Source organism: Dromaius novaehollandiae, chromosome 7 (genome assembly GCF_036370855.1).
Source record: "Dromaius novaehollandiae isolate bDroNov1 chromosome 7, bDroNov1.hap1, whole genome shotgun sequence".
Taxonomy (NCBI): Eukaryota; Metazoa; Chordata; class Aves; order Casuariiformes; family Dromaiidae; genus Dromaius; species Dromaius novaehollandiae.
This window is the reverse complement of record NC_088104.1, coordinates 27607863-27632714: the sequence shown is the minus strand read 5'-3', so window position 1 is coordinate 27632714 and position 24852 is coordinate 27607863. Positions and strand designations below refer to the sequence as shown.

The following is a 24852-nucleotide window of genomic DNA, read 5'->3' as shown; positions in this document are numbered from 1 at the left end:
GAAGCTTTCCTGCAAAGGTTCCTCCTAATCTGTGGTTGGAGTTATTTTCCTCTGTCTTTGTGAAATCAATTTGAAATGAGTAATATTCCTGTTGCAAATAAGGTGACTGTAAACATCTGTGACTGTAAATATATGCTGAAAGTACAGAAATCTGGATTACTGTCCTCCTAAAACTGTCAGAAAACTGGCTTGGACCTTTGTAACGGAATTGACCCATGCACCACCGCCGTATGCAGGCTCCCTGACTTTCTTCCACGTGGTGATGAGTATGGAGGAGTCGTGAGGAGTATTTTCATATTCTTCCTCTTGTGAGGTCCTCTCTCTGACAGGTGGCCTCAGAATGTTTTAAAACATCCTTTTGATTGTTAGTCTTTGCTACTGTTTGTGCCAGCAGTGGTGAACTGCTGTTAGTACCCATCCTGTTTTACTGGAACCCATGCTGAGGTTTGTCAACAACACTGTGCTTAAGAGCCTTTCTCTACCTCTCTGCCAGGCACATCCGATACACTGCTGGCTTTCTGCCAGAAAGAAGGAAACGATGTCTCAAAGTTTTGCAGCAGTGTGCCTTGACAGAGTCCGAGCATACATCCTCCTTGCGACGCGGTAGCTGTAGGAGTTCATCAGGTCACCGTCTGGTTCTTAGGGTACCCTAAATCGCACCAGCAACCCAGGAAACAAGGGCTAGAGCATGTGCTCTTTGGAGGAGGAGAAGGACCCTGGTTTGAGAGTATGGTACAAACTTGGCTAGTTTAAAACTGCTCACCTTCTTATCTGTGAAAGAAATCCATTTCGGGGGAAAAAACGGGAGGGTGGTCCGTTTTTAGTTAGGGCAGGAGAAGTGTTGCAGATGCAGCCTTGCACAACCTCCACAAGGTGGTGCTGCAGTCTGGGCTATAGCTCAAACTGGCGGATCCATATTTTTGCTCCACAGCAATTTTCTTTGTTGATTTGTTCTGCTGTTTTTATTTATTTTTATTTTTTAAAACCTGTTTTATTAATTGAACTATCTGTAGGATAACAGGGAGTTGTTTGTTTTACTGTTGCCAGTTTTGTGGATGATCTCATTCTATTCTGTTTAGTTCTCCTTTGGAGACTGCTACTGCTGCAGAAACTCCTGTTGCTTGTTCCCTGGGGTGTGTGTCCTGGTGAATCTCCTGATTTTCTCTCCTTTGCTTGTGTGCTAACACAGAAGTAGTTGGTGTAGTTGTAAGGTTAGGTGTTCTAGAAATACCTATCAAAATCCAAATTTTATGGATTGCTGGAAATCAGCAGTGTAGTTTCATTTTTGTTACAGAAGGTGCCCAAATTCTAGAAGCTGAAAAGTGGGATCGCTTTTCCTAGGGTCCTAAGCTGTGTTACAGCAATGTGTGTTGCGGTCCAGCAAGCACTCAGTGATGCCCTTTTGAAACCGTCTGTAGGCTTGGTAGGAAGTGAGGCTGGGATGTCTGCCCTTTAGTGTTGTATTCTGCTAGCAGCTCTGCCTTTTTGCTCTCAAATTTCTGACCTCACAGGACAGTGTTGAAAATGCTGTGGACGCTGTGCTGTGACTCTTCATACAGACCTGTCCTATGATTAATGTGTTCCTGTGTGACCCTTAGGAAGTATCACAGGCTAATTTCCTATAAGATTGACATTTGTGACAGTTGCATGATATTGCTCATAACAACAAATGCAAGGACCTCATGGGCTGTGCGTAGGGTTTCACGTAGGACATCTATCTTGAGGGTGGAAGAGTGAAGGAGCTCTCTCTGGGTACTTCTCAAGACCATTTCTCACCAGTCACTACTGTGATCCAGGGACATACTAACCGAACAAAATAAATACATAAATAGATGCTTTCCATTGTGATATTGATTTAAATCAAGTCACAAAAAGGATCTGATAAAGCTAGTGCAAGGGAGCAAGTAAAACTATGTAATCTGGGCCACAGGAGGAGAACAAGGGCATAGGGAGAAGTCAGGTTTCTCACTTTTGGCAATAGAGAAATGTTAGTTCTACTTTGTCTTCTCGTGTCATGTCATATTAGAGTGGAAGTCTAGGCATCCTTTCAAGTTAATGGAGAGAGGAAGGCGAGATCCATGCGCTATATAGGGAACTTGAGGAAGTATATTAGGTTCTCAAATTAGAAGCCTCGAGTTAGGAAGTGTGAATAATGTCCTCTAGCTATGTCTAATAAAAAGTGCCTTCTTGAGGCTCTCATTTAGAATAATAATTCATTTTCTAAGCATTTGACTTTGTTTCTGTAAAAAATTAAAATGACTATTGGCAAACACTGAGAAATCATTCTGAAAATACGCCACTTTCAAATCTAAACTGCCCACCTTTGCCCTGGTGCGGATGAGGAAGACCTTTTTTATTAAACTACATAAAGAAATTACTTTTCCAGATTAGGTCAGTATACCTTTGCAAGATCAATTTTGAGAACATGAGATTAAGGGGTAGAATATGGTCTGTTACAACAGAGTAAAACTGCAGTGCATGACTATGATTTCAGTGGAGTTTTCCTTGTTTTTTAATTGTCAGCAGAATCCAATCCTAGATGGAAGTCATTGTATTTGTATGGAAGTATTCGTATGTAGGTTTGAACCTTAGCTGGGCCAAGGCTTTGCTTCATCACTGTCTTAAGGCTGCTTTATGACAGCTTGATGGGGAGCAGAATTTTTGCTTGCATTAAACCTTTTGAACTAGGTCCTCAAATTCATTGTCAGTGTTTGTATTATGTTTTCCTTTGGAAAAAAAAAATTCCCATGGATAGTCTGATTTTTATTATGCAAGATCATTATGAACTGTTCTGGTGAATACTCGGAAGAAAACTAATCAAAAGTAACTTGAATAGGTTTGTAGGCTGATTAGTCCTACTATATGTGTGCGTACATAGCTATGGAACTAGTGTCCTTCTAACCAGGAAGAAGAGAAGGAGGGTAGGAAAACGAGTGAGCTTACTCTGTCTTGTGTTATGCCAAAACCTTTCTTAGGCTCGTAGAAAGTCAGTTCCTGTTCTGCCTTCTCCATCTGCTGCCTACAACCCAGCCTTTTTGAAAGTAGTCCTAACAGACTACTGTGGGGGACCCAAAATGGAGTGATGCCACAGGGCTGTTGCTCCTTCTGCCCCTTTTCATTATGTGGAAGAGAGGTTGCCTCCTCCTTGCTATCCCAATCTGGGCAAAATTTGTTTATTTGTTTTTAATTGAAAAAATCAGATTGTCTCTTTTGCTAAAAAGTAAAACTAATATCATCTTCCAATGTGATTCAAAAAATGCATTCCCATAATGTATTTTAGGTTAGTTTGGAGTTAGCTGTTTAGAAATTGTTAGTATTTCACTTCTCACTATAATGCCTATCAACTTCTTTTCTTACTCAGTGTTCTTTTGAGCAAGCTTACCTTTGGTAGGCGGTTCCACATTATTTCTGTCACTTGAGTATCTTCCATAATCCGATTTGAAAATACGTCATATTACATAAGGTAACATTTTTCTTACAATTGAAACATAATGGATTGCGGTTTTTCTTTCATTGCGGTCATAATTAGTTGCTTTGAAATTAAGAGGATTTATTATATTCTTCTGATGCGCTTGATATTTCTTAAAAAATGCTTCTGGTGAAAGTTGATGTCAAGTGACAAAGCTGATGTTACAGGCAGTCTCTTGTTTGCTAATAACTACAAACTGCATCCATAATACTTTGTGCCATCTTTTAACAGCTGCACTGTGAAAGTACTGATAAAAATATTAAAAATAAATAGATGACGTGTATTTCTGTTACTGTTTAATTAAGGTTGACGTTTAGTAATTGGGAAGTTGCATTAAAGCAGAACATTAAAAAAATCTCCAGTGGGGGAAAGAAAACCCTTGTTTTAATTGTTGTTAATGGATATTAGACTGGATATCAGATATCCACCTGTAGCCTACGCTTTTGTTTTCGGGGGGGGGGGGGGGGGGGGGGGGGGGTAGATGGCATTTGTAAGCAAACAAACTGGGTATGTGACTAGTGTGGAAAAAACATGGTTTTAGGGTTTTTTTGGGTGGAATGGGAGTTTCAACATAAAAGTGGCTACTGTGGTTGGCACTTCTTAGCACTAGGATGCATAAATATAATCTCATGCCAACACTCTCTCCAGAACTCCTTGCTGAGACAATTAAACCTCTCTTCATGGGGCAGTTATGTTGTGGTAAAGAAGCATTATTTAACACGTCAGATAATCTGATGTTCTAGAACATCAGATTAAAAAATACAGCTGATCGTTTACCACACTTTCAAACTGAGAATGGTTGCAGAAATGGTGATGAGAGAATTCCTGGTCGGGGTGGGAGTCCCCCTTGTAATTCAGGCAGCCTGGGCGATTGCCTGGAGAGCTACTGAGATCAGTGGAGTTCATATTGCTGCAAGGGTCTGCTCACCCCTGGAAGGATGTGACCCACAGTTTATAGGGGTAGGCGGTTGGATGAAAAAGGGTCTATGAATGCAAGGTGATCATTTTTATTCAGTGTGTATCTCCTGACAGTGATTTTTTTAATAGTATTAAATGGCTGAAACTATAAAATAATGAAGTCAGAGTTGTTTATTATTTTTTATCTCCTAAATGAAAATTGGATATTTTCTGCTGTCTGGTAAGTATCCTCATCTGGGAACAGATCCTGCCAAAATTTCTCTCGTAGATGTCTCATGACACAATAGTGTATTGGGATAACTGTACAGATATTATAATAGAAATTCCCATGTCTTTGCAAACTTAACCTCTTCATGATTACATCTCACTTGTATTACACTGTGTATTTAAAATCTCCGTGGGTGTGAGTATGCACCGTGACATATGCCCTCTTACTGTTTTTGCAAAAGAAAATGTGTGAAGTACCTGTAAAGACAAAAAGATTTGTATAGTGGGAAGTCGCTGTGGGAGTAGAAAGAGCAAGAATTTAATAAGCCATGGAGATTTTTTCCGTAGTAAGTAATTAAAAAAATCGTTGTCTTGAAAGACAAAGGCATGTGGTCAAATAATGTCGTGCTTTTTGTTGGTGTTTTTTTTCTGCAAATATTTAATCTGCTGGACTGCACAGAAGATCTTTGCTAGATCAGTATTCCACAATTTTATCTAAATATTTATGTTACTGTTTATATATAAACAAATGTGATACCTGATAATAGACTGTCAGTTGTGTGGTTAAAAAAGTACTTATTTGTTCATTTGCATAATTGCTAATTAATCTTCTTTAGAAAAGCTGTAAGGATTCATTAGTTTTTATTGCAGGTTTTTTTCCAATAATGAAGCTCATCACAATACAGGCTACTGATTCTCCCCTGTCTCATATTCATTGTAGAGAAGACAGAGCTATTTTTAACATTTACACAATCTAGATAGATGATTCTTCGTTCTGTGTGGTTTGGAGCTAAATCTGTAGAGCCTTTCATAATCATATCCTTTTTATGGTTTGTTTGAATTTGATCACTGTAGCTGATTTCATGCATTGATAATGAAGGCTTAGGTTGCCTATTTCTCAGCATAAATTCACTTCAGACTTCTACTTTGACAGTGCTCTGTGTTTCGGTACGCATGAAGATACAGAACTGAAATTGCTTTGCTTTCTTTACAAATGACTCAGAGTGTGCTTGTCCTTCCCTAAAATGTTGCCAGCGTGTGAAGGATTTTCAATGAGCAATGCAATAAGCCAGCATCTGGGAAGGTTTGAAGCTGCACTGGTATAAGAGCGCGCTGTCACACAGATGATCAGGGCTGGAGCCAAGTGTCTGTAGCACCGTAGATCATATTGGTTACATACTGGAAGTTTTGTTTATATAACTTGGTTGCTATTTCAGCTGGTTAAATACTATTGCCATAATGTGGAGTGGACTTCCCAGTAGAGGTAAGCATAATGTTTATTATTAAACTTCACTGAATAGCTTTGTGGTATCATATTAATAGTTAATGCTTACATGTTTGCCGTTATTTCTGTGTCTGTCATTTGTATTCTAGTTATTCCAGTGGAAAAGATAGCAAAAATGGCAAGGTATATAATGCCTATTTTTGTTCTCTTCTTATTTTAGTATTAAAAGTAACTCTGTAAATACGTGGCAAGCTGCCTTTCTTTGCTTGCTGTTTGCAGAGGGCTTCTTTACAGTAGGTGACTTCCTATGCATTTTAAATGTTTTTGGAACATGTCAATAATGGTGTATTATTGTTATAGAAAGAAGCTAATTAGAAGTGTTACTAAATACCTCTTACCAGAGCTAGCTTTCTGGCTTGTTAAATCTCAAATTTTAGTTATAATGATATGCAAAATACAAAAGCTGTTGGATTCTCCAGATAAACAAGAAAGTAAATAAATTGTATACTGGATTTGATATCTTGTATATGGCTGTCATTGTTAATATTAAAAGTTATGACCTGTCATGCCCAGGATAGCATGCAGTAATTCATTTGCACTGACAACTTGCTGTGAGAAGGTTATAAAATTACTGTCGCTACTCCCTAACCATGCTTCAGTTAAATTTGACATTTAGTGCAGTAAGTTTTATTTAAAGGAACAGATAGAGGGCTAAAGGTAGTCTCTGAAGTTCTAGTAGTAAATTTTTAAGCTTGAAAAAAGCATTATCGAAAACTAAATAGACTTTGTACCTATGTAAAAAGTTGTAATTGAGAATTTCGCCTATAGCAGCACACACAAAATTATTTAACTTCAGTTACTCATTAAGTATTATTGCTGTGTTAATATGTTTAGTTTGTGATGTGACCTGCTGTGATTATATTTGTCTCTGCTGGTATGATTTTTTTTTAATGAAAGAGGGAAGATGTTGAAAAATATCTTATTAAAATGTTGTTTTGCCTGCTAAAAATGCCTATGCTTACTATGTAAAGACTGCTTTTTTTTTATGAGGAACTAGGACAGCTCATGTGTTTTCCTGCTAAATTTATTTATGAGGCAGCTGTTTTATAGCTTTCAGCTCTAAAGTTATAGATAAGTGTCTATTTGTTTGACAGAAGATTCGAGAATTTCCATTCAGTGCCAGTACATGTAAAGCTTGGCTAAGCAGACTGCATCAGGAGCACACACCATTTGTGTTAGCCAATCTGTCTTTGCAAGTCCCAGGGCCACTATCTTGCTAGAAGCCACTGTGTGCTTTTGAAAGCATGAAATTAGTTTTATACTGAGCACATGGTTTCTCATTTAGCAGTTCTTTTTATGGTAATGGTCAATTCATGGTTCAGTGCCAGAATTTTGGTGTTCTGTCAAAGCTGATCGCTTCTGCTAAGGTGTTCTATGGAGATTAAAAAAAAAAAAAAAAAAAAAAAAAAAAAAAAAAGCAGGAGAGGAGACCCTAAGGAAGGGAAAGTTTTCCCCATTGACCTAAACAGCTAATGTTTTTGTTAGTATTTTGGACTGACTTTGTTTTATAGTCTTTCAGATACTATTCCTAAGCATATATTTGTCATTCATGATATAAAAATATTAACAAATGTGTTGCCATCTTCTCGTACTTCATGGAGAGTTTAGTAATTAGTGTGCAGTAAGCTTCTTGCATGATAGGGGAAATCTGCCATAGTTCAATACCATTCTGCTCTGTGTGCTTATTCAAGGATCAAGGACAAAATATACTTGAAAAATGTGTATGAAGCACCCTAAACATTCAGAGGAGACATTGTCTAGAATGTATCGATCTATAACTTTTGAACATACTACAGACTTCATTTTTATTTAGAAGTATTTAACTCATAGGAGTCAATATAAATTGTTGATATATAATTTTTAAAACCTGCTTTAATACATTTTATTCATAAATTGAGACAGCTTTTTTACCCATGTTTCCCTCTTGGAAGAGGGAATTCTTACACTGCAAAATTATAAACTATTCCCTCAATTGCAGCTACCTTTTAGCGAAAGGCTAAGATGATTAACCTTGTACGCTATTAGGCTTCACTTGGATTACTTTGTCCAAGATGTATTAACATCACCTGTATATTAGATAATTTTAATTATGCTGATTTTAATACCGGTCTCCACAATTTTGACTTGATTCTGCAGTGAGCAGGTTTTATGATACAGTATTTGCTTTCTTGTCAAGTTGTGTCTGCAAGAGACAAATTCTGACTTTGCCTCTTGTATGGAAGATCTGGTGGGCTCTAGAGCTGATGCATTTCTTCTCAAAGTGCTGAGGAAAGATCCTGACCAGCTCCTGTATACCTTTTGGGGAAGGAAGAAGCTGGAGGCCATAGCTTATAAGAGGTAACTTAAACTGACGTACCAATTTTAGATTCTTTCATCATCATGGAGGAAGAAGAGGAGTAGCAGCTACAGAGGCTACTACTCCTTGTAAAAGACACTTGGAAGGAGCAACAGAGTATCACTGCAAAAAAGGTCCTTTCTCTAAGCTTTCTTCTTTGGATCAGCCTGTAGTCACAACATAGATGCAGATTGACAAATTGTTTTTTATATAGCTTTACAAAAACACAGTTGCTGTCTTTTTAGGACCTTTGAATAAATTTGCTTGCTGTTGTTCAGTGTGTGTTTGAAGGCTACCAGGCAGCAAATGTTACAAACATTTGAAAAAGGATGCGTCACATTTCACTACCATGTCATATAAAAGTTGTATTGTTTCTCTAAGTACTTTAACTAGTGTGCTTTTCCTTGTCCTTTTATTCTTTTGGGGATTCTTTTATCCGTGATTTTCATACCTATAAATACATGCTTGTCATATTAGAAGCAGGCTAGTTCTCTGTTCCAAAACCTTGTTGTATGTAAGGTGCTTTCAACCTCAAAGATCTTGCATCCTCTTCCAAGTGTCGTTATTGCTGGACATTTCCCCTCCTGCCATTTCATATTGATAAGTAGCTAAAGAAGTAGCATCGGGAGTGCTGGTTAGGCTGGACAGAACTACCTAGCTTCCTGGTAGGAACCTCTCTTTTTTCAAGAGAGTATGTATATATCAGATTGGCAATATCACCCTAATTTCAATTTTATCTCCTTTAGAAAACATGAATATTATGTTAGATTTTTTTACAGGTTAAGAGAGTGTTCTGAGGTTAGCAGCCTCATTACCGCAGGTTTACTTACAAAGAGCTTCTGAAAGAGAAAAGGATATTGCAACTAAGAGGAAAAAATGATTAGGGAAGTGGTCGAGATTTGTAAGCAATTCCATGTTGATGATCTTGTCTTTGGGACCCAAGAATAGCCAAGCCTCTTCATGGAAATCCTGAATTTGCCTTTTTTTAGTGAGGGTCATTGATTCCTGCTGGAGGAGCTGAGTAAACCGAGAACTGTGAGTTCACTGTAGCAGCCTTGATGGAGCCCTACCTCTGGAGGCAGAGGTTATATATGTACCCCCCCCCCCCCCCAATGTATAGGCTAAGGAGTTGGTGTTCTGGAGGTCCTGCCTGGAATGTTCAGCCAAGAAATTGTGTGTATTTTTTATATGCTTTCTGCTCAGATTCTGAAACTGTGCTCATAGTATGTCTTTCAAGGGAAAGTGAACCTATTAACTTCCCTCTTTTGTATATGTGGGGTTTGTTTTTTTTCTTGTTTTTTTTTTTTTTTTTAACTTGTGTTTGTTTCTTTTAAGTGTGAAAAGCACTTTTTGATGCTTGAGAAGGCAGGGTCTAAGAAGAGTACTTTGTAGTATACCAGCACTGTGCTCAGATTAAAGGCTAAATTCCATGATCCTGGACCTATCATGAGGAAAGTGTTGCTTATGGTTTCTTTGGTTTGTTCTTGTCTGTGACGGAGCAGTACAGATCTCAAGAGAAGATGAGGAAGTTTGTAAAATACTCTGAGAATAGGCTATATAGCTGCTTCAAAATAAGGTTTGAGATTTTGAACTTCATTCGGTATGTTACAGAAACTACCAGAGTGATATGATATGACTGTGAAAGCTCAGGTGAGGAAACTCTTCTTGGTAGGAAGAGTTTATTTGTGAAAACTTCAGACTTTTGACTGCACAAGAATTCTGGGTACGATGTGTTTGATGGTGTCACTTGCCGTTTTATGTGGTTTCCCTGGACAGTGTATGGGAGATCTGTGTTCAGTTCCAATTCCACACGTATGGACTTGAGCCCCACACTTGGAAGACTGATGTTTTCAGGTCTACAGAATTCAGAGTCGGCTTTCTTCATTCTGTTGTGTTAGAGCTGTTTCACTTCGGTAATATTTATACTTTCATTGGGCTAGACGAAGAGAGAACAGGTCTCTGCCTTGCTGAGTGAGTAGCTTTTCGTGAGCAGAGAACGTATGCAGGAACTCTGTTTTTTCCTGTTTTTTGTTTTTTACATTTAGAAATTGGATAGCAGCTTGCGTAATTTGCTATAAGGGGATTTAACATAAGCCAGGGTACTGTTGTTCCAGTTTATCTTTCTTCAAGCATTCTGTAATAACATAATTCAGAAGTTGGAACTTATCATCTGGGAGTGTGTGGCTTCCCATGCGCCTCCATATCCTTTCTGTAGGATACTTCATGTTGGAGGGAATGGGGAGGAGAAAGGGAGAGAAGAAATCCATGAAGGATGTCCTTAAAATTGTTTGTCATTTTGGCTCAGGCTGGATTCTGAATTTTCACATATGTGCAGTTGTCCTCTCTGCCTAGATGGTTTGAAACAATGACATCCTCAACCATGTTTTGTTTCAACATAGAATGAAATCATAGTTCTAGGACTGAGCAGTTAAGTGTGGACAGAAAAGAAGGCTTTTGCCTCAGTAAACCCTCTTGAAGAAAATAGAACATGGAGAAAATAAAGAGGTGAGGAAGATTTCTAGGCTTTAGAGTGGCACATCTGGATAAAGAGTCACAGAAATCACTTCATCAAGAAAAAACAGACTAGTTGGAAAGAACTAAAGTTTATTGTTAGGAATTGTAATTAGTGTGTGGCGGCCAGCTTTGTTAGTGGTACCGCTGAAGCCTGATTTGTCTCTTGTAGGGTTCTGAATAGTAAAAATTCATCCTCTACAGAGTAATAATTGTAGAAGACTCTTTTTAAGGAAATATAAATAGCACTTGGCATCTATGCACTCAGGTTACTTGTGAAAATAAAGTTTACGCTATTCAGTCACTTCGGCTGGCAAGCAAGACACAGATTTTTAGAAAAGCTGAAGTTGGAACACCGGAAGTTTATTTACTGCGGAGTTAAATCATCATGAAAACATCCTCAGTTTTTCCTATTAGACATGGTTAAAAAATAAATGTTTATGTGAAAGTGTTGTAATACCAGATTCATTGTTAATAACTATTGACCATTGGCAGAAACAAGTAAAAATATTGCTGTCCTTTCTTCATTGTGTTTATCATTTGAAAACATCAGATCATTTTAATAATTTATCTTCTCTAATAAACACTTCTCCTTCCAGGAAAGATCTTTGTTTCTTTTTCTTTCCTCCTTCCTCCAGACACACTGTTAAAAGACTTTGTTTTAGAGAATATTTTTTCATATTAGTTTTGGTGAAAAAATATTTCTGTTGACATTCTCTTAAATGTGTAAGAGACTTCTCTGGAATCGTTGTTATTGTGTGGTATCTGTGCAGTTGATATCCTTCTCTAACTAATATTTTTGGAGTTATTATTCAATAAAGGTTAAACCCCAAATCATAAGGTGATAAATTACTAACATCTGATGAATTAAGTCTGTAATCTAGCTATCCTTTGTGACTGAATATTCTTGTTAATATGTGACTATTTGGATGACAAACTTATTTACTTAAATGCTGTGTAAACCCCCAAGTTCTGTAGGATTTTTGTTGCAAATAGTCAGTGTTTGGTACTTAAGGTGTTTCATATTGTTCACTGATATTCTACAATACTGTGTTTTTTATCATTGTGTTAGGAGGCAGAAAAAGCCTTTTGCTATATTAGTATATCAAAATATCTGCTAGCAAAGGAATAAGGTAAGAAAATTAAGAAAAGTATAATTTAGGAAGAAAAGAGTTTGAAAAGTATTTATCCAAACTATTAAACAGTTGTGAAAAAAGATTTTTCTAACCGACATAATTTCACATGTGCTTTGCTAATTATAGTTTCAGAATTGTAATTTCTAATTTCTAAATGGATATCAGATCTGTAAATACGTTTGGTTTGAGCTTTTACCAAATATCGTGGTGTTGAATTTCCAGTGTCCTGCACTTTACAGCCTGAAGCAAATCTATATCATCAACCCTGTATTCTGAACAGAGTCGCATGAAAATGTGCACCATGCTTCCCTGGTTCGTACAGCGTTCTAGCTATTGCTAATGTCATGGTCACTGTGCAAAGGTGGCGGACGACTTCCCTAAAATACTCATTGATCAAGCCCAAATTTACTAGAATGCTCTGGGAAATAAAGTAGGGGGGGCAGGACAGACTCAGCTGTTGCAAGAATGGATAAAGATCATGTCGGATTTCCATGCTGTGAAGATGCTCAGCAATTTAAACGTGTGGCTGCTCCGCCTGCTCTCTTCTGTGCTCATGCTCACTCGTCAGAAAGTGCACGTTCTTGATGAAAAGGGAGAGATTTGCGTTAGAGCTTTTAACTATGATATACCAATTAGGTCAAGAAGTAAAATGAAATAAGAAGGAGGAATTCGTGTGAGCAGAAGGCATTGCTGCAGCCTACCCTGTTCCGCTGATAAAAATGATTCTGACAATGGGGCTGGAGTTAGTGTGTTCCAGATTTTTCAAGGGCCTCCTACCCTTGTGCCTGTGATTTATCTCAGTCTTTATCAGGGATTATCCATGCACTTGGTGTTAAAAATTTGTACAGTTGTTCACAGGATTTTGAGTATTGTTCATGAATAGGAGTTTGAATTAGAGCAGAAGAAAATAGCTCCTTGCCACTGAAAATTTCACTTTAAAAGAAATGTTGCATTAAATTGGGACGAAAAGTCAGACTTTTTTTGAGGATAGGAGTTCTCAAGAAATACTACTTCAGGAAACTGGGTTTTGATTGTTTTTGTTTTTATTTTGTTCTGTTTTTCACTTTCTGACTGCTGACCTGATCAGTTCCCTTATTTTCCTGCCTGCAGAAAGTGGAAATAATGTCAGCTGTGCAGCGGTCTGCTGGAGAAGGTGGTGGAGGCTGCACATCCTGCCTGTTTGCCCCCCTTGACTGTGCTTGTAAACTGGAAGTGGATTTGCTCATAACTGAACGGGCAAACAGCTGGACAGCATGAATTCTGTTGTTTTCTAATTTAAAACAGTCTTTTTTTAAATCTGGAAAGCTTCTTGTAGAGAAAATTTGTTTTGAGGAAGTGTACAGTTTATCATAAAAGTAGTTCTGAGGAAATATATGATCACAGAACCACATATTGGCAGAACAGTTGAGGTTGGACAGGGCTTTCGGTGATCTCGTTCAACCCCCCTGCTCAAGCAGGGTCAGCTACAGCAGGCTGTCCAGGACTGTGTCCAGGTGGCTTTTGAGTATCTCCGAGGATGGAGACTGCACAGCCTCTCTGGGCAGCCCGTTCCGGCACTGTCACCCTCACAGTAAGAAAGTTTTTCCTTCAGTTCAGTCAAAATTTCCTGTGTTTCAGTTTCCGCCCATTGTCTTTCATCCTGTCATTGGGCACCACTGAAAAGAGTCTGGCCCCATCAATTTAATTTTAAGTATTTTGTGTTGCTTTGTTTGTATAGTAAGATACTAGCATTTGTGTCAATATGATGTACTTCACCTTTTTATCTCTGGGTTTAGAAAAACAATTTAATGTAGAAAATTGATCTTTTATCTTTAGAAGTCCATTTTATGCCGGATAGGCATGTTATTAGATAGAACAAAATTCAAAAGTTGAAAAAGAGCTTTATAAATAATAATTGTGTCAAATGATTTAATTTTTTAATTACTTTTAGCCACTTTAGTGAAAGTTAAATGTTTTCATAGGGAAGCTTTGTCAGTGTCTTTGCTTGTTAATGTAGGTTTCTCTGGGTAGTTGTCTTTTACATTAAAGAACTACATTTGAAGGGCTCTTAATTCACTGAAGACCAAGCGTCACTGCAGAAGTCATAGACCTATTTGAAATTGTGGTTATGCATTTCATCACACTAAATATGTGAAGACTGCAGTGGCAGAAGGAAAGAGCAGGTGCCTTCATATAGTTTTAGACGATAATTATCCTGTTTGTTACACTTAATTCTATTGGGCATCTACTCTAGGAAAGACAGGCTATTTTTTTAATCAAAGTATGTTTATTTTTGCTTAAATTCTTAGAAGGTGATGGAATGACAAAAGTATACTTTCTCTGTTAGACCAAATGCAGTTATTCTTCCATCTTTTTACAGTTTGGCTTCAGAAATACTTGTTATGATCCAGACTTGAAGTTAGCGGATGACTTGTGCAAATAAAGCTCTCTATACTTTTAAAGTATTCCTTCTTTGTACTCCTTTCTTTGTTTGAAAACCTGGGATTACTTTTTAAAATGGTGAGCAAACTGTTCTGGTTGCTTCAAGTCAGGCCTTACAGTAATTTTAAATCACTTATACTAACAAACACAAAAGCACTTGAAACTAATGATGTCAGATGAGACTAGCATCTCTGTCTAGAAATGGACTATAGTTTGGTTAAAATTCTTTACACATTTTATCAGTTATTAAAATCTTAGTGTTTTTCCATAAAGTCAAGGGAAGAAGCCCCTGAAGAGTCCATATCAGTGCCAAGGTCAGCTTTCAGGTTTCCCTCACTCTTGGTTCAGTAGTATTTTAGTTCATCATCATCTTATGCTTGTTCCTGCAGTTCCAAGTTACAGTGTCCCTGTCTTCCCTTTGCAAGCTTAGTGCGAAGCATCAAAGTTACTTTAACAGTTCTAAATAACTAAGATAAAAATCTGAATCACGGAAATGTTCATTCGTTAATTGAATGACTGTGGTGTGGGGAACATAAATGTGTCTCTGCTGGTGCTGATTAACAGACTGTTTCTGCTCTTCTGAGTTTCATTTATTCTATAGGAGATGTTTTCATTCTCAGAACTGACAGATGTGTACTATGGAAAAAGGAACAAATTCAGCAGCTGTGAAAGAAGATATGCTTCATTTGTACAATGCTGATTTCTCTATGGCAAAGGCACACTACTGGAAAAGCATAATTTGGAAAGACTGAGTGGAATACCATGTATGTGATAGGGAGCGCACCTGAAACTTGGGTGAAAAAATGTCAATTTTTATTCTGTCTTGAATGTCTAAAAACCACGTAGCTAGAAATGGAATATAGCATTGTATGTGTCGTATATGTGTGTCAAAATAGCAGAATTTGGTGGTAGCTGAGTAGTGATAATGTGCAAAGATTGATGTACTGCTGTAAATGCGTTGTCTATCCTGAAATCCATTTACTTGCTGTACTGTTTTCTGGGCTACATGTTGTTTGAACACATTTTCTGCCTACCTTTACATGGGTTCTGTAGTGAGAAATTCTGTTTTGCAAGTTCAAGGTCTGAGATAAAATGTAGGTGTTAAAGCAACAAACAGTAACAGTGCCGACATACAACAGAGGACTGTTTGGAGAGCCACAAATGACCTTGTATATCACAATGGTCTCCCGGTTGTTCATTCTGTCTGTCTGTCTTGCTCCTTAATGCTGAACGTTAATGGAACATGACTGTACTGCTCTGGTGTGGAGTGATCTGCTGCCAGACTGAAGTTTTCTGAAGAGACATCTACTGATAAATTGAAAATAATGAAAAAAATGAAAGTCAACAAATTTGTAGGCCATATGTTTTCCAGCCTGGTTCTTCTGGTACAAGCAAAATCAGAATCCAACTTGTATCCACTAGGATTCCTAGATTTTTGAGGATCAAAGGAATCACCAGCTCTTATCTCCTGTACAATACTAGACAAAATAATTCCTTCAGTAGAAGATATTATTCATCCCTAGTATGTCAATGCATACTGTTAAGTCCAGTAACTTTGCAGTTGAACTGTAACATGTTATTTAGAGAGACATCCAATTTCAATGTAAGGATTTCAGGGGTAAATTTACCTCTCACATTACTAAATTGTTTGAATAATCAGTTATCTCTGCAGTTAAGAACTGCATTTTAATTCCAATTTGAATTTTCTAATTTTGAGCCTCAAGGTTTTGTTGTGTCTTTGCCTTCCTACTATTATTAAATATAGTCTCCTAATAAAATGCCAAGGTAGCTTGATTTAAAAATCAGTCCAACACTATTTGTATAAAGTGAAAAACTGCAAAGGTCCTGTGACATTTGGAACAAGTATATATTTCTTTTTAATAATATGGTTCAGTCTTAATGACAGTGATGAGTCAGAATGACAACCTTGCCTCTACAAAAATAGAAGGATGAGACTTGATTTTTGAAGTCTTCACTAAGTACCCTTAACAATAAAAAATACGCTTTCAGTCAGAACTGAGTCCATTAATCTGTTTCTTAGCGTCTAGTTAGGAGGACGTTACTGATGCTTCTCTAGATTTTTCTGGGCTTCTGCTGTTCTCTTACAACTTCATCTGGATTGTTTAGAAACCAATATCATAGCTATATAATATTAAGACTATTATGCTTGGGATGTCTTTAACTTATTTGGAGTTTGTCCCCAGTAGTGACATTTCAATCCAGTGAATGAAGTGTAAAGAATTTTTTCTGTAGTTTGTGGGAAGAGTGGAAGCGCGATGTAAGCATGCTGATTTCTTTGGATAACTAATTCCTTCCTGTTACACTTAAAGTAATGCTTACAGTAGCTGCACAAAACTGCCTGGACAAGATGTCATCGTTAACAGGCTTGCTTCTAAGCCTGTGGCTGTAATTCAGAACATTAATCTTTCTAATACCTTGCAAGCTGGTCTTCAGGATTTCTGACTCCAAAGAGCCTGTTGCCAGAATATGGTCTTTTTCTGATAACGGACTTTTTTGCACAGAAGTAGGAGTGAGAAAGCTGTATGAATTTAAGTACTACTTGGAATTTTTCTGTGATTTCTGTGTCTCTGGAGAACTTGACCTTTCAGTGTAATAAGCTGCTGTCTATACTAGACAATCCCTTTTTGCCTCTTGGTCAGAATGACATCCATACGTGTACCTCTGTCCAGCATAGAAGGATTTTAAAAGTGCAGGCCAGAAATAAATTCAGAAATGCTTTATGATTTTGTATTTTAAGAATTGAAAATCCGCGTGTAGGTTGGATTAAAAAAGGAAGTTGTTTTGTAGACGTTTCTTATGGTGGAGAAACTCCAAGTAAGATAGAAGCAAACTTCTTTCTGTGTCTTTGGATGTCTGTGAAAGTTGGTCACTGCTGAATAGCCTACCTTTTTCTGTCCATAAGCCCTCTGTCTAGTTTTCATTACTGAAGGTAAGTAATTAGCCATGGTTGGTTGTTTTTTTCTGAAACGTGATCTTACACTCTTGCTGTCTAAATTGAATAATTAATATTTTTATTTTACGTGATCATGTACTGGTATTTCTTCCCATTCTTTCATATTTTTCTCTGCGTGTCAAAGTATGTAACTGATTTGTCCCTATAGTGAAGTCAAAATTTTCCGCGCTTTCCTGTGACTTACATTCCTTTAGCTTCAGATTAACTTAAGTTTAACATGTATAAAGTTTCTTATGAATAACCAGAGGGCTTCCCCCCGCCCCAAGCCTAATGTTGCCTGTGTTATGCTTCATCTTTTAGCACTGAGAATATCTGAGTATTCTGACATACAGTGGTTGGAGGTTGCTAGTCACTGATGAACAGAAAGGCTTCTTTTTTTGGTAAATAGTTTGAACATGTATAGAATGTGAGAAGCTGGTAAGAAAATATTTGCTTCTCAGGTAGTGAGTTTGGCTTGGTTCCTCTAAAATGACAACACATACAAGATTTTTCCTCTTTGTTATCCGTCAGCCACACATACATCTGAGGCTTCTGATCTTTGGTTTAATTTACTGTTAAGTTTTTATTATAAATGTGCTACCTGTGAGAGCAAAAGGCCTATCAGCAAATATTTATTAATGTTATCTTCTCCCAGGCACATTTGCATAGTAATTTCTTGCTAGATTCTGTGCTGCTGGTTGTCAGATTTGCACTGCTTCTTGTCACTTCCACCAGAGGGTATAAAAATGGTAATAAGAATTGGAGAGGACATGGAGCATGGAGGCTTAATAAAATGCCTTCAAAAAAGCCAGAATGGATATCATGAATTCTAATGAAAATATCTGCCAGTGAATGTCTAATAAGGGAATCTATTATATGTACGTACTGTATATCTTGATTTCAAGATGAAAAAGTTATATAGTTGTTCAGTCTAGTGTTATGTCAAAAAAAAACCTTTAAGCAAGACTTTAGATTACTTTTTTGCAACTCTTAAGCCTTGTCTTGGCAAAGGACCAGTCATGATGATCTTTGCAAATGAGAAGCATTTTTCTCAAACGTTATATTCTTTTATGTCATAACAATTAACTGAATGATTATTTGTATTGCAGACATGCCTGAAGATTCACAGTTCCATTCTGCTGGACTTGTATGAAATTATGGGAAAGACTTTTTTATCTCAAATTTTAAAACATGTTTTGAAACATAATTCATGAAGACAGCAGAGCAGATTGGAAGAAGAGAGGGATCTAGAAACAATTACTTTGCCAAAATCAAGTGATTATATTGATGTTTCCCATGAAAGTGAATATGTTTTGGCAACACTTCTTTATATCATAATAGAAGAATGGATAGCATATGAAAAAGATCAAGCAGAATGACTTACTGAAGATTAATCTGTTTTGTTGCATATTAAATTAGTTTGTTCCCTTAGGACAGTCCTTGGCTTGGGCAGGGTTGCTTTTTTCTTTTTTTTTTGTGGTCTAAACACGATGTAGCTGATCAGTTAATGAGACAGCTATAAAAATTTAGTGTTTTTCCTTATACAAATTGCTAGTTGTTTCTTTCTATCCCTTGCAAGTAAAGCTTGGCCATAAAGACATTTCCTTTACAAAGAGAAAAATGAATCAATAAACCACCCTCAGAAAAAGAGTATGCAAGGTAACAGGCTATGAAGGATGAGACAGAGAGTTAGGATGTAGCTGGCCTCTTCCTAGGGTTGTGATGTCCAGGGCGTGTGACATGTGCCTGGGTTTCCAGGAGTCCAGTTCTAAGTCTGTGATGTTAAACGCACGGTGTCCAAATCTGATGTGTTCTGAATGTTGGTAATTTCTTTTAAAAGAAGGAATGTAAATATGCAATTGCAAAAATCAGGAGATTTTTTTTTTTACATATATTTGTCTCAGGGATAGCTACTGACCATATCAGTGGCAGTGATCCTTGTACCCTGCCTGTATGTTCTTCTCGTCTGTTAAGTGCCATTAAACCACCCCTGGTTATGATACATGTTTGGATGGTGTTACACAGTTGATCCATATGTGGAATTTGCCTGAGTTTGGTTTCCAGATTTTTGGTGTTAGCTTGATTCTTCACATTTTTAATTGAGGGGCGAAGCTTCTGGTACAATTCTGCGGATACATTTGAGCTTAATTGGAGCTACTGGAACACAGTAGTTTTCAAAAACCTTACGTATCTACAGCAAGTGATCCGGGAAGTTAGAATGACCACTGGTGGGGCTATACAGTATGTCCCGGATGTCACAGTAATTGGAAGGAGCTATTAGGAGAATTTTTTCCTTCAAGTTTGGCACCTCTTTCTTAGTGCGCAAGGAGGGATTTAGTTTCTTAAATATAGGTATATGTTGCATGAATTGTCTCTTTTCTGTTTTTTATTTAATGATGAAGGTTGAGGGACACAGCCAATTTCGTACTGCTGGACTATGAGAATTTAGATTTGCTAGGGTGCTTTCTGACATGTGCAAACGAACCATTTCCAAAACATTCATCTTCTTAAAATATATTTTTTTGGTTTTATACGTCAGATCTGTCAGCAAAAGTTTGCACGTATGAATTTTTCAATAGCTATGTGAACAAAGAAAAGGCATGTTGAAAACCTCAATAAATTAATGACTTTAAATGACTTGTATAACCTTAAGTGAAAGGTTTTATGGAAACACATTGATTTTTATTTTTATTTTCCCATTACTGAATTATATTTGCCTTGAGCCTCTTCCTTGAAGCGAATTAGCAGTATTTTTTTTCCTTCTCATGTCATACCTGGCTTTATGTGGAGTAGTCCTGCTTTTGGAGGGTAGAAGTGACTTCTTTTCTTTGTTAGGTGACTGAGCGTAGTCTTCTAGAGTTTTGTGAATCAGTCCAAGGAATATATTTGGCATTGCTCCAGGTAGTGAACACTTTGAGCGAGCTGCGGCAGTGCTTCAGGAAACTTGCAGCTTGCAAGGGCTCACTTTTCCATTGGCTGGAGCAGCAGGAACATCAGCTGGAGTCATTAACATCTTCGTCTTTAGGGGTGCCTGTAGCTGATCTGCCTCCTTTACTGGAATGGGCCACTGAAGCCAGTAAATAAGGCAATAAAATACTTCACAGATAATAAATCTTACACACCAAAGGAAAATAAGATCTAAACAGTTCTAAGAAGAACACGGTCCTTTCAAATGTTAGAAGATGGAGGTCAGGTAGAAAGGGCATGGATAAAAAAAAATGTGCTATTTTTATAGGAGGTGGTAAAGATTGTGTCACAGGAAACTTCTGAAATGCTTTTAAACATTGCAATAATGAAAAAAACAGAAAAGGGAAATAAGTCCTAAGCAATGTCTGAAAGTGAAAACACTTAAAGTACGTGAATGTAACTCAAGGAAATACCTGAGTGCAAGAACATATCCCAAGGAGATACTGGAAATAAGCAGAGTACAGTATTAGAGAATTTAAAAATAAGAAATTGAGTTCTGCACACAGTTTTATGGGCATGTGGAATTGTTTCAAGGTGTATTTCTTCATAATTGGGCTTTCAAGAATAAAGAAATGACCTCATCTGTTATTAAAACTATTGTTCAAATCGTGATTTGATTTTTCAGAATGATTTAGTTATTAGTCTTTCGTCCAAAGGGTTAAATCAGAAGTGTTTCAATTTATACTGTTTATATATATATATATATATATATATATATATATATATAGAGAGAGAGAGAGAGAGAGAGAGATACACTTTTGTATAATATACATGGTAGATTTAAAAAAAAAAAAGTATAATTCCAGAGTACAAAACTAAGGGGGGAAATGGTTGTACTAGTCTATTTAAGCAGTGATAGAAGATTTCAGTAAATTTTAAGTTAATATTATGCATATTCATAATGAGGACATAAGTTATTTGGTTCTCATTGAGTTTTACTGCTGTGTCTAAGCTTTCTCAGTGGAATTCAGAACTATGAAATGTAGCAAGAGTGGAAAAGACATACTGTTGAAGTCACTGAGAGATGTATAATACTTAGCTGTCCTTTATAACAGTAGTTATGAACAGCATCTTAATGACAGCTGTTCAAAAACATGGAAAGCTTTTTGTGACATTAACACATGGTATTAAAATAATTGTTCTGGAGGAACATCTGGAAGTATTTTGAAGCCTAATAGTTTAGGTCCTTGACCAACTCAAAACTTGATTTTCTAGGATAGCCTCAAAATAGCCACTTTTTTTTTCCAATTGTATGTTATAACTGTGAATAAAATTTCAAATCTTTGTCTGCCAACTCAAAAGAACTGTCTGCTAGTTACTTTAGAGCTGTTGATATGTAAGCTGGTGGTTTTCCTTTCTACTTAAATAAAGTATATATTTATAGTATTTTATTCATAATATTATGCATTCCTTATCACTGTCTGATCTGAATGCCCTCAAAATTATTTTGAGATGTACTGAGCATGTGTTTTGTGCCGTTCTTCCTTCCATCCTCTGTGAGGAAACTGCAAGTAGTCAAGGTTTTATAAAATAAATGTAGAAAGATATAGGTACGCTGTATGTGTTGGTATGTGTGGATTAGTTTTTGGGTTTTTTTGGTAAAAATGAATTTGGATATACGTGTGTTGTGCTTGTGACATTGGGTTGGGGGATTTTTTTCCAGCCTGGTGACTTTTAGGGCCCCCATCAGCATTGACGTCATTCTCATCGTGACTGTCGGTCAAGAATGGCTACTTGGCTACGGTTGTCGGCGCCTCGGAGGATAGCTTAGGCTCATTTGTGCCATTTAGAAGACACCTTTCCCATAGCGTTCCTTGAGAATGACGATGGTTTGGACGTAGGGAGTGTACGTTTGGTGACTGTTATTGTGGTGTCTTTATACTCTGGAGGATTAAGGTGGTCCTTAGCCGCCTTTGTGGAGGCAGCGTCCGTCTTCATTGCTTAGTATGTTAGATAAATGGTCTTCTGCTTCTCTCCATATGCAAGAGATTGCAGAGCAGAGAGCATGATGAATTAAAATGGGCACCTGCTTTTCTGCCTATGTGAAATGACCTGCGTCTAGATGATTTTGTTTGGTCTGTGCTTTCAGATAAAACCTGCATCTGTGCTGACTGCCGTGAGTCTAACTCTTGGGCTAGTTGATTCTTTTTGGAAAGGTGATTTAACACTGCGTAGTTCACAAAAGCAAGTGGGTTTTGTTTTTTGTTTGTTTGTTTGTTTTTTTTTTAGAGTTGTCTTTTCCAAAGGTTGCAATTAAACAAAATAGTGTTGAAAAGAGAAGCTATATAGGCTAATTTGGCATCCGTGGCAGGTGTTGCTGTCTATTCCTCAAATGCTTTTTACAAAGTGTCATTAAGCTTGGCCCCCAAATGGCTTGCCAGGGTTTGCACACGGTTAGCATGCTGCAATGGCGTTGTCCCTAATGAGGTGGTGCTGATGGTACTTACTCTGTTTGTACAGAGTACTGCTGTTCTAAGTGTATTAAAATGTTTTGCTCTTGTTTACATAGTTGGTTTTTATTTTTAGCATGTCCTATGTAGCTGCCCGTACAGATACTCACTGTCCTTCAGTTATCTTCTCAACTTAGCAACTGATCAAAAGAGAATTATCACTTGCAAAATTAGATCTGTGAAAAAACACTTTAGGATAGTTGAGATCAAGCCACCACTTCATGAAACTCAAGCTCAACTACGGTGTTTATCTTACAAACAGTATTAAGCACAGTATAGATGTTGCACAAGGATAAGCTTCAGATTATGACCACTGCCTTCATTAGTTTCTACGTCTTCTCTCTCTAGGGTGGAGTTACATATCCACATGTCGCAAATCTAGGATTTTGCATTTGGGCCTCTGAGACTTCTGAGAAGTTTGTAAAATCATATGTTGCCAAGCAGCTTTCTACTGAGGTGTGTTTCTGGGAAGTTTTCTGTGGGTCTCTTGTTTTATGTAGTAGGAGTCTAGAAACAACTTACACTCCAGAAATATGTTGCTGATTTCCCTGCTCAAGATGGTAGCATGCACGGCATTGAGTTGGGGAGCTTGAAACATTAGCTGTTAGGAGGGCTGGACTTCCTTTGAACACACATGGAAAACATCAACCTCTCTTAGTATATGCAGATTAAATTGACAGAAACCTGTGATATAATGCAAAATCATGCATTGTGGCTGAATTAGGTCCTGATTTTTTCAATCAATAGCTACATTCATTTGTGATAGGCCACAGTAGCTACTAGTATGATAAACTTATCAGACATGACATTGATGCCACACTGCATGTTGGTTTGCAGTCTGCATTTTAAAACTTGTTTCTTGCATAATAATATGAGCCTCTGTATTCATCTGTTAATATGGAGTATACTTACTTGTTTTTTTCAGGGGGAACTTATACTTTTTATTGTTGAAAATAAGGGTATTAACTTTTGAAGATTTGTATAAGCAATATGGATTTTAAATTAGCAAAGCCAGGAAAACTCAAGATGAGCTTAGTGTGCTAGTTCTTCCCAGCATAACAGCTTAATGGTTAAGCTAAGTGCCGAACATTTAGGTTTGAGCAAGGACTTAATTTGTCAAGGAGCTGAGTTTATAGGCCAACAGAACACTTGAGCATGTACTTAAGTTTTTAAGTAATAGACTTGATGATTTTTAATGAAACACAGGCTTCTCTTATTTCAGTGAGGTAAAAGCAGTAAATCCTTGTACCTGGACACATCACCATTGGTGCCTACTAGAGCTGGAATTGTCCTTTAGGACAAGTCTGGCCTGCAGGTTTTTGAAGGAAGTCTGTGTGTATGTAATTTATTGGAGAAGGTCATGGAAATGCTTGTGTTGCTGGGTTTTGCTCTGCTTTTTATCTCTTTGCTTTAGCTTAAATGTTGCAAGTCTGTCTTCAATATTCAGCCACTGAAGCATGTTGTGTGAGACTCATCGGGTACTCCAGCTTTTATTGACATATCCCTAGTAGAATGAGGGAGAACTTGATGTGCTCAATGTGTCATACTTTGAGACTCTTTGGAATTGGTATAACTTCATTTGAATTCAGATTGTATCACTTGCATCAGTCAGTTAAGTCTGCTGAGTTGTGAGCATTTTAATATCTCTATTGCTTAGATTATTTGTGTTTGTGTTAAATAAGCAAGTCTTTGATGCGTGATTTCATAGAAATGCACTATCAGTAACTGTGTGAAGAAGGATTAACAATAGTTGTAATCAAGTTGTACTCAGCTGATGGAGAATCAACTTTTTTAACGTGTTTCTAGAATCTGGCTACTTTCATTTGCCAAATTTGTTTTGTTTTGTTTTAAAGTTAAATAGATGAATTTCTGCAGAAGACTAAAATTTTAGATTATTAATACCTAATAAACCATGACTTGTGTTACTTTGTCTCAATGTATCTAGGATACTACTTAAATTCAGGCAATATCTTATCTCTTTTGTAGTTACAGGCAAGTTTTGAATATAGCTGATAAAAACTGAAAGGTTTATCTTTTTTATTCTTATTTAGTGACAGACTCTCCTAGCTGTATCTAACCTTATTGTTTTGAATAATTGCAAAAGAAAGAATGGAACTTCAGTGTTGAAGTTTGCATTATATGTTGAAATAACGAGTTTGTGTTTGTTCTGAATTGATATGAATCAACTATGAATGGACAT

General features: G+C 37.1%; 1 protein-coding gene across 4 annotated transcripts in view; it reads left to right on the top strand.

Moving 5' to 3' along the window:
* Positions 1–24852, top strand: part of ZNF385B (zinc finger protein 385B) — a 179524-nt gene that overhangs the window by 35173 nt on the left and 119499 nt on the right. Inside the window, exon 1 of one of the 4 annotated variants that reach the window (XM_026111212.2) lies at positions 5354–5858. The exons of the other annotated variants lie outside the window; for them this stretch is intronic. Within the exon in view, the coding sequence (XP_025966997.1) occupies positions 5834–5858 (25 nt within the window). The 5' untranslated portion in view covers positions 5354–5833. Of the gene's footprint in view, positions 1–5353; positions 5859–24852 lie in introns of those variants that run through there. 4 annotated transcript variants of the gene reach the window in all.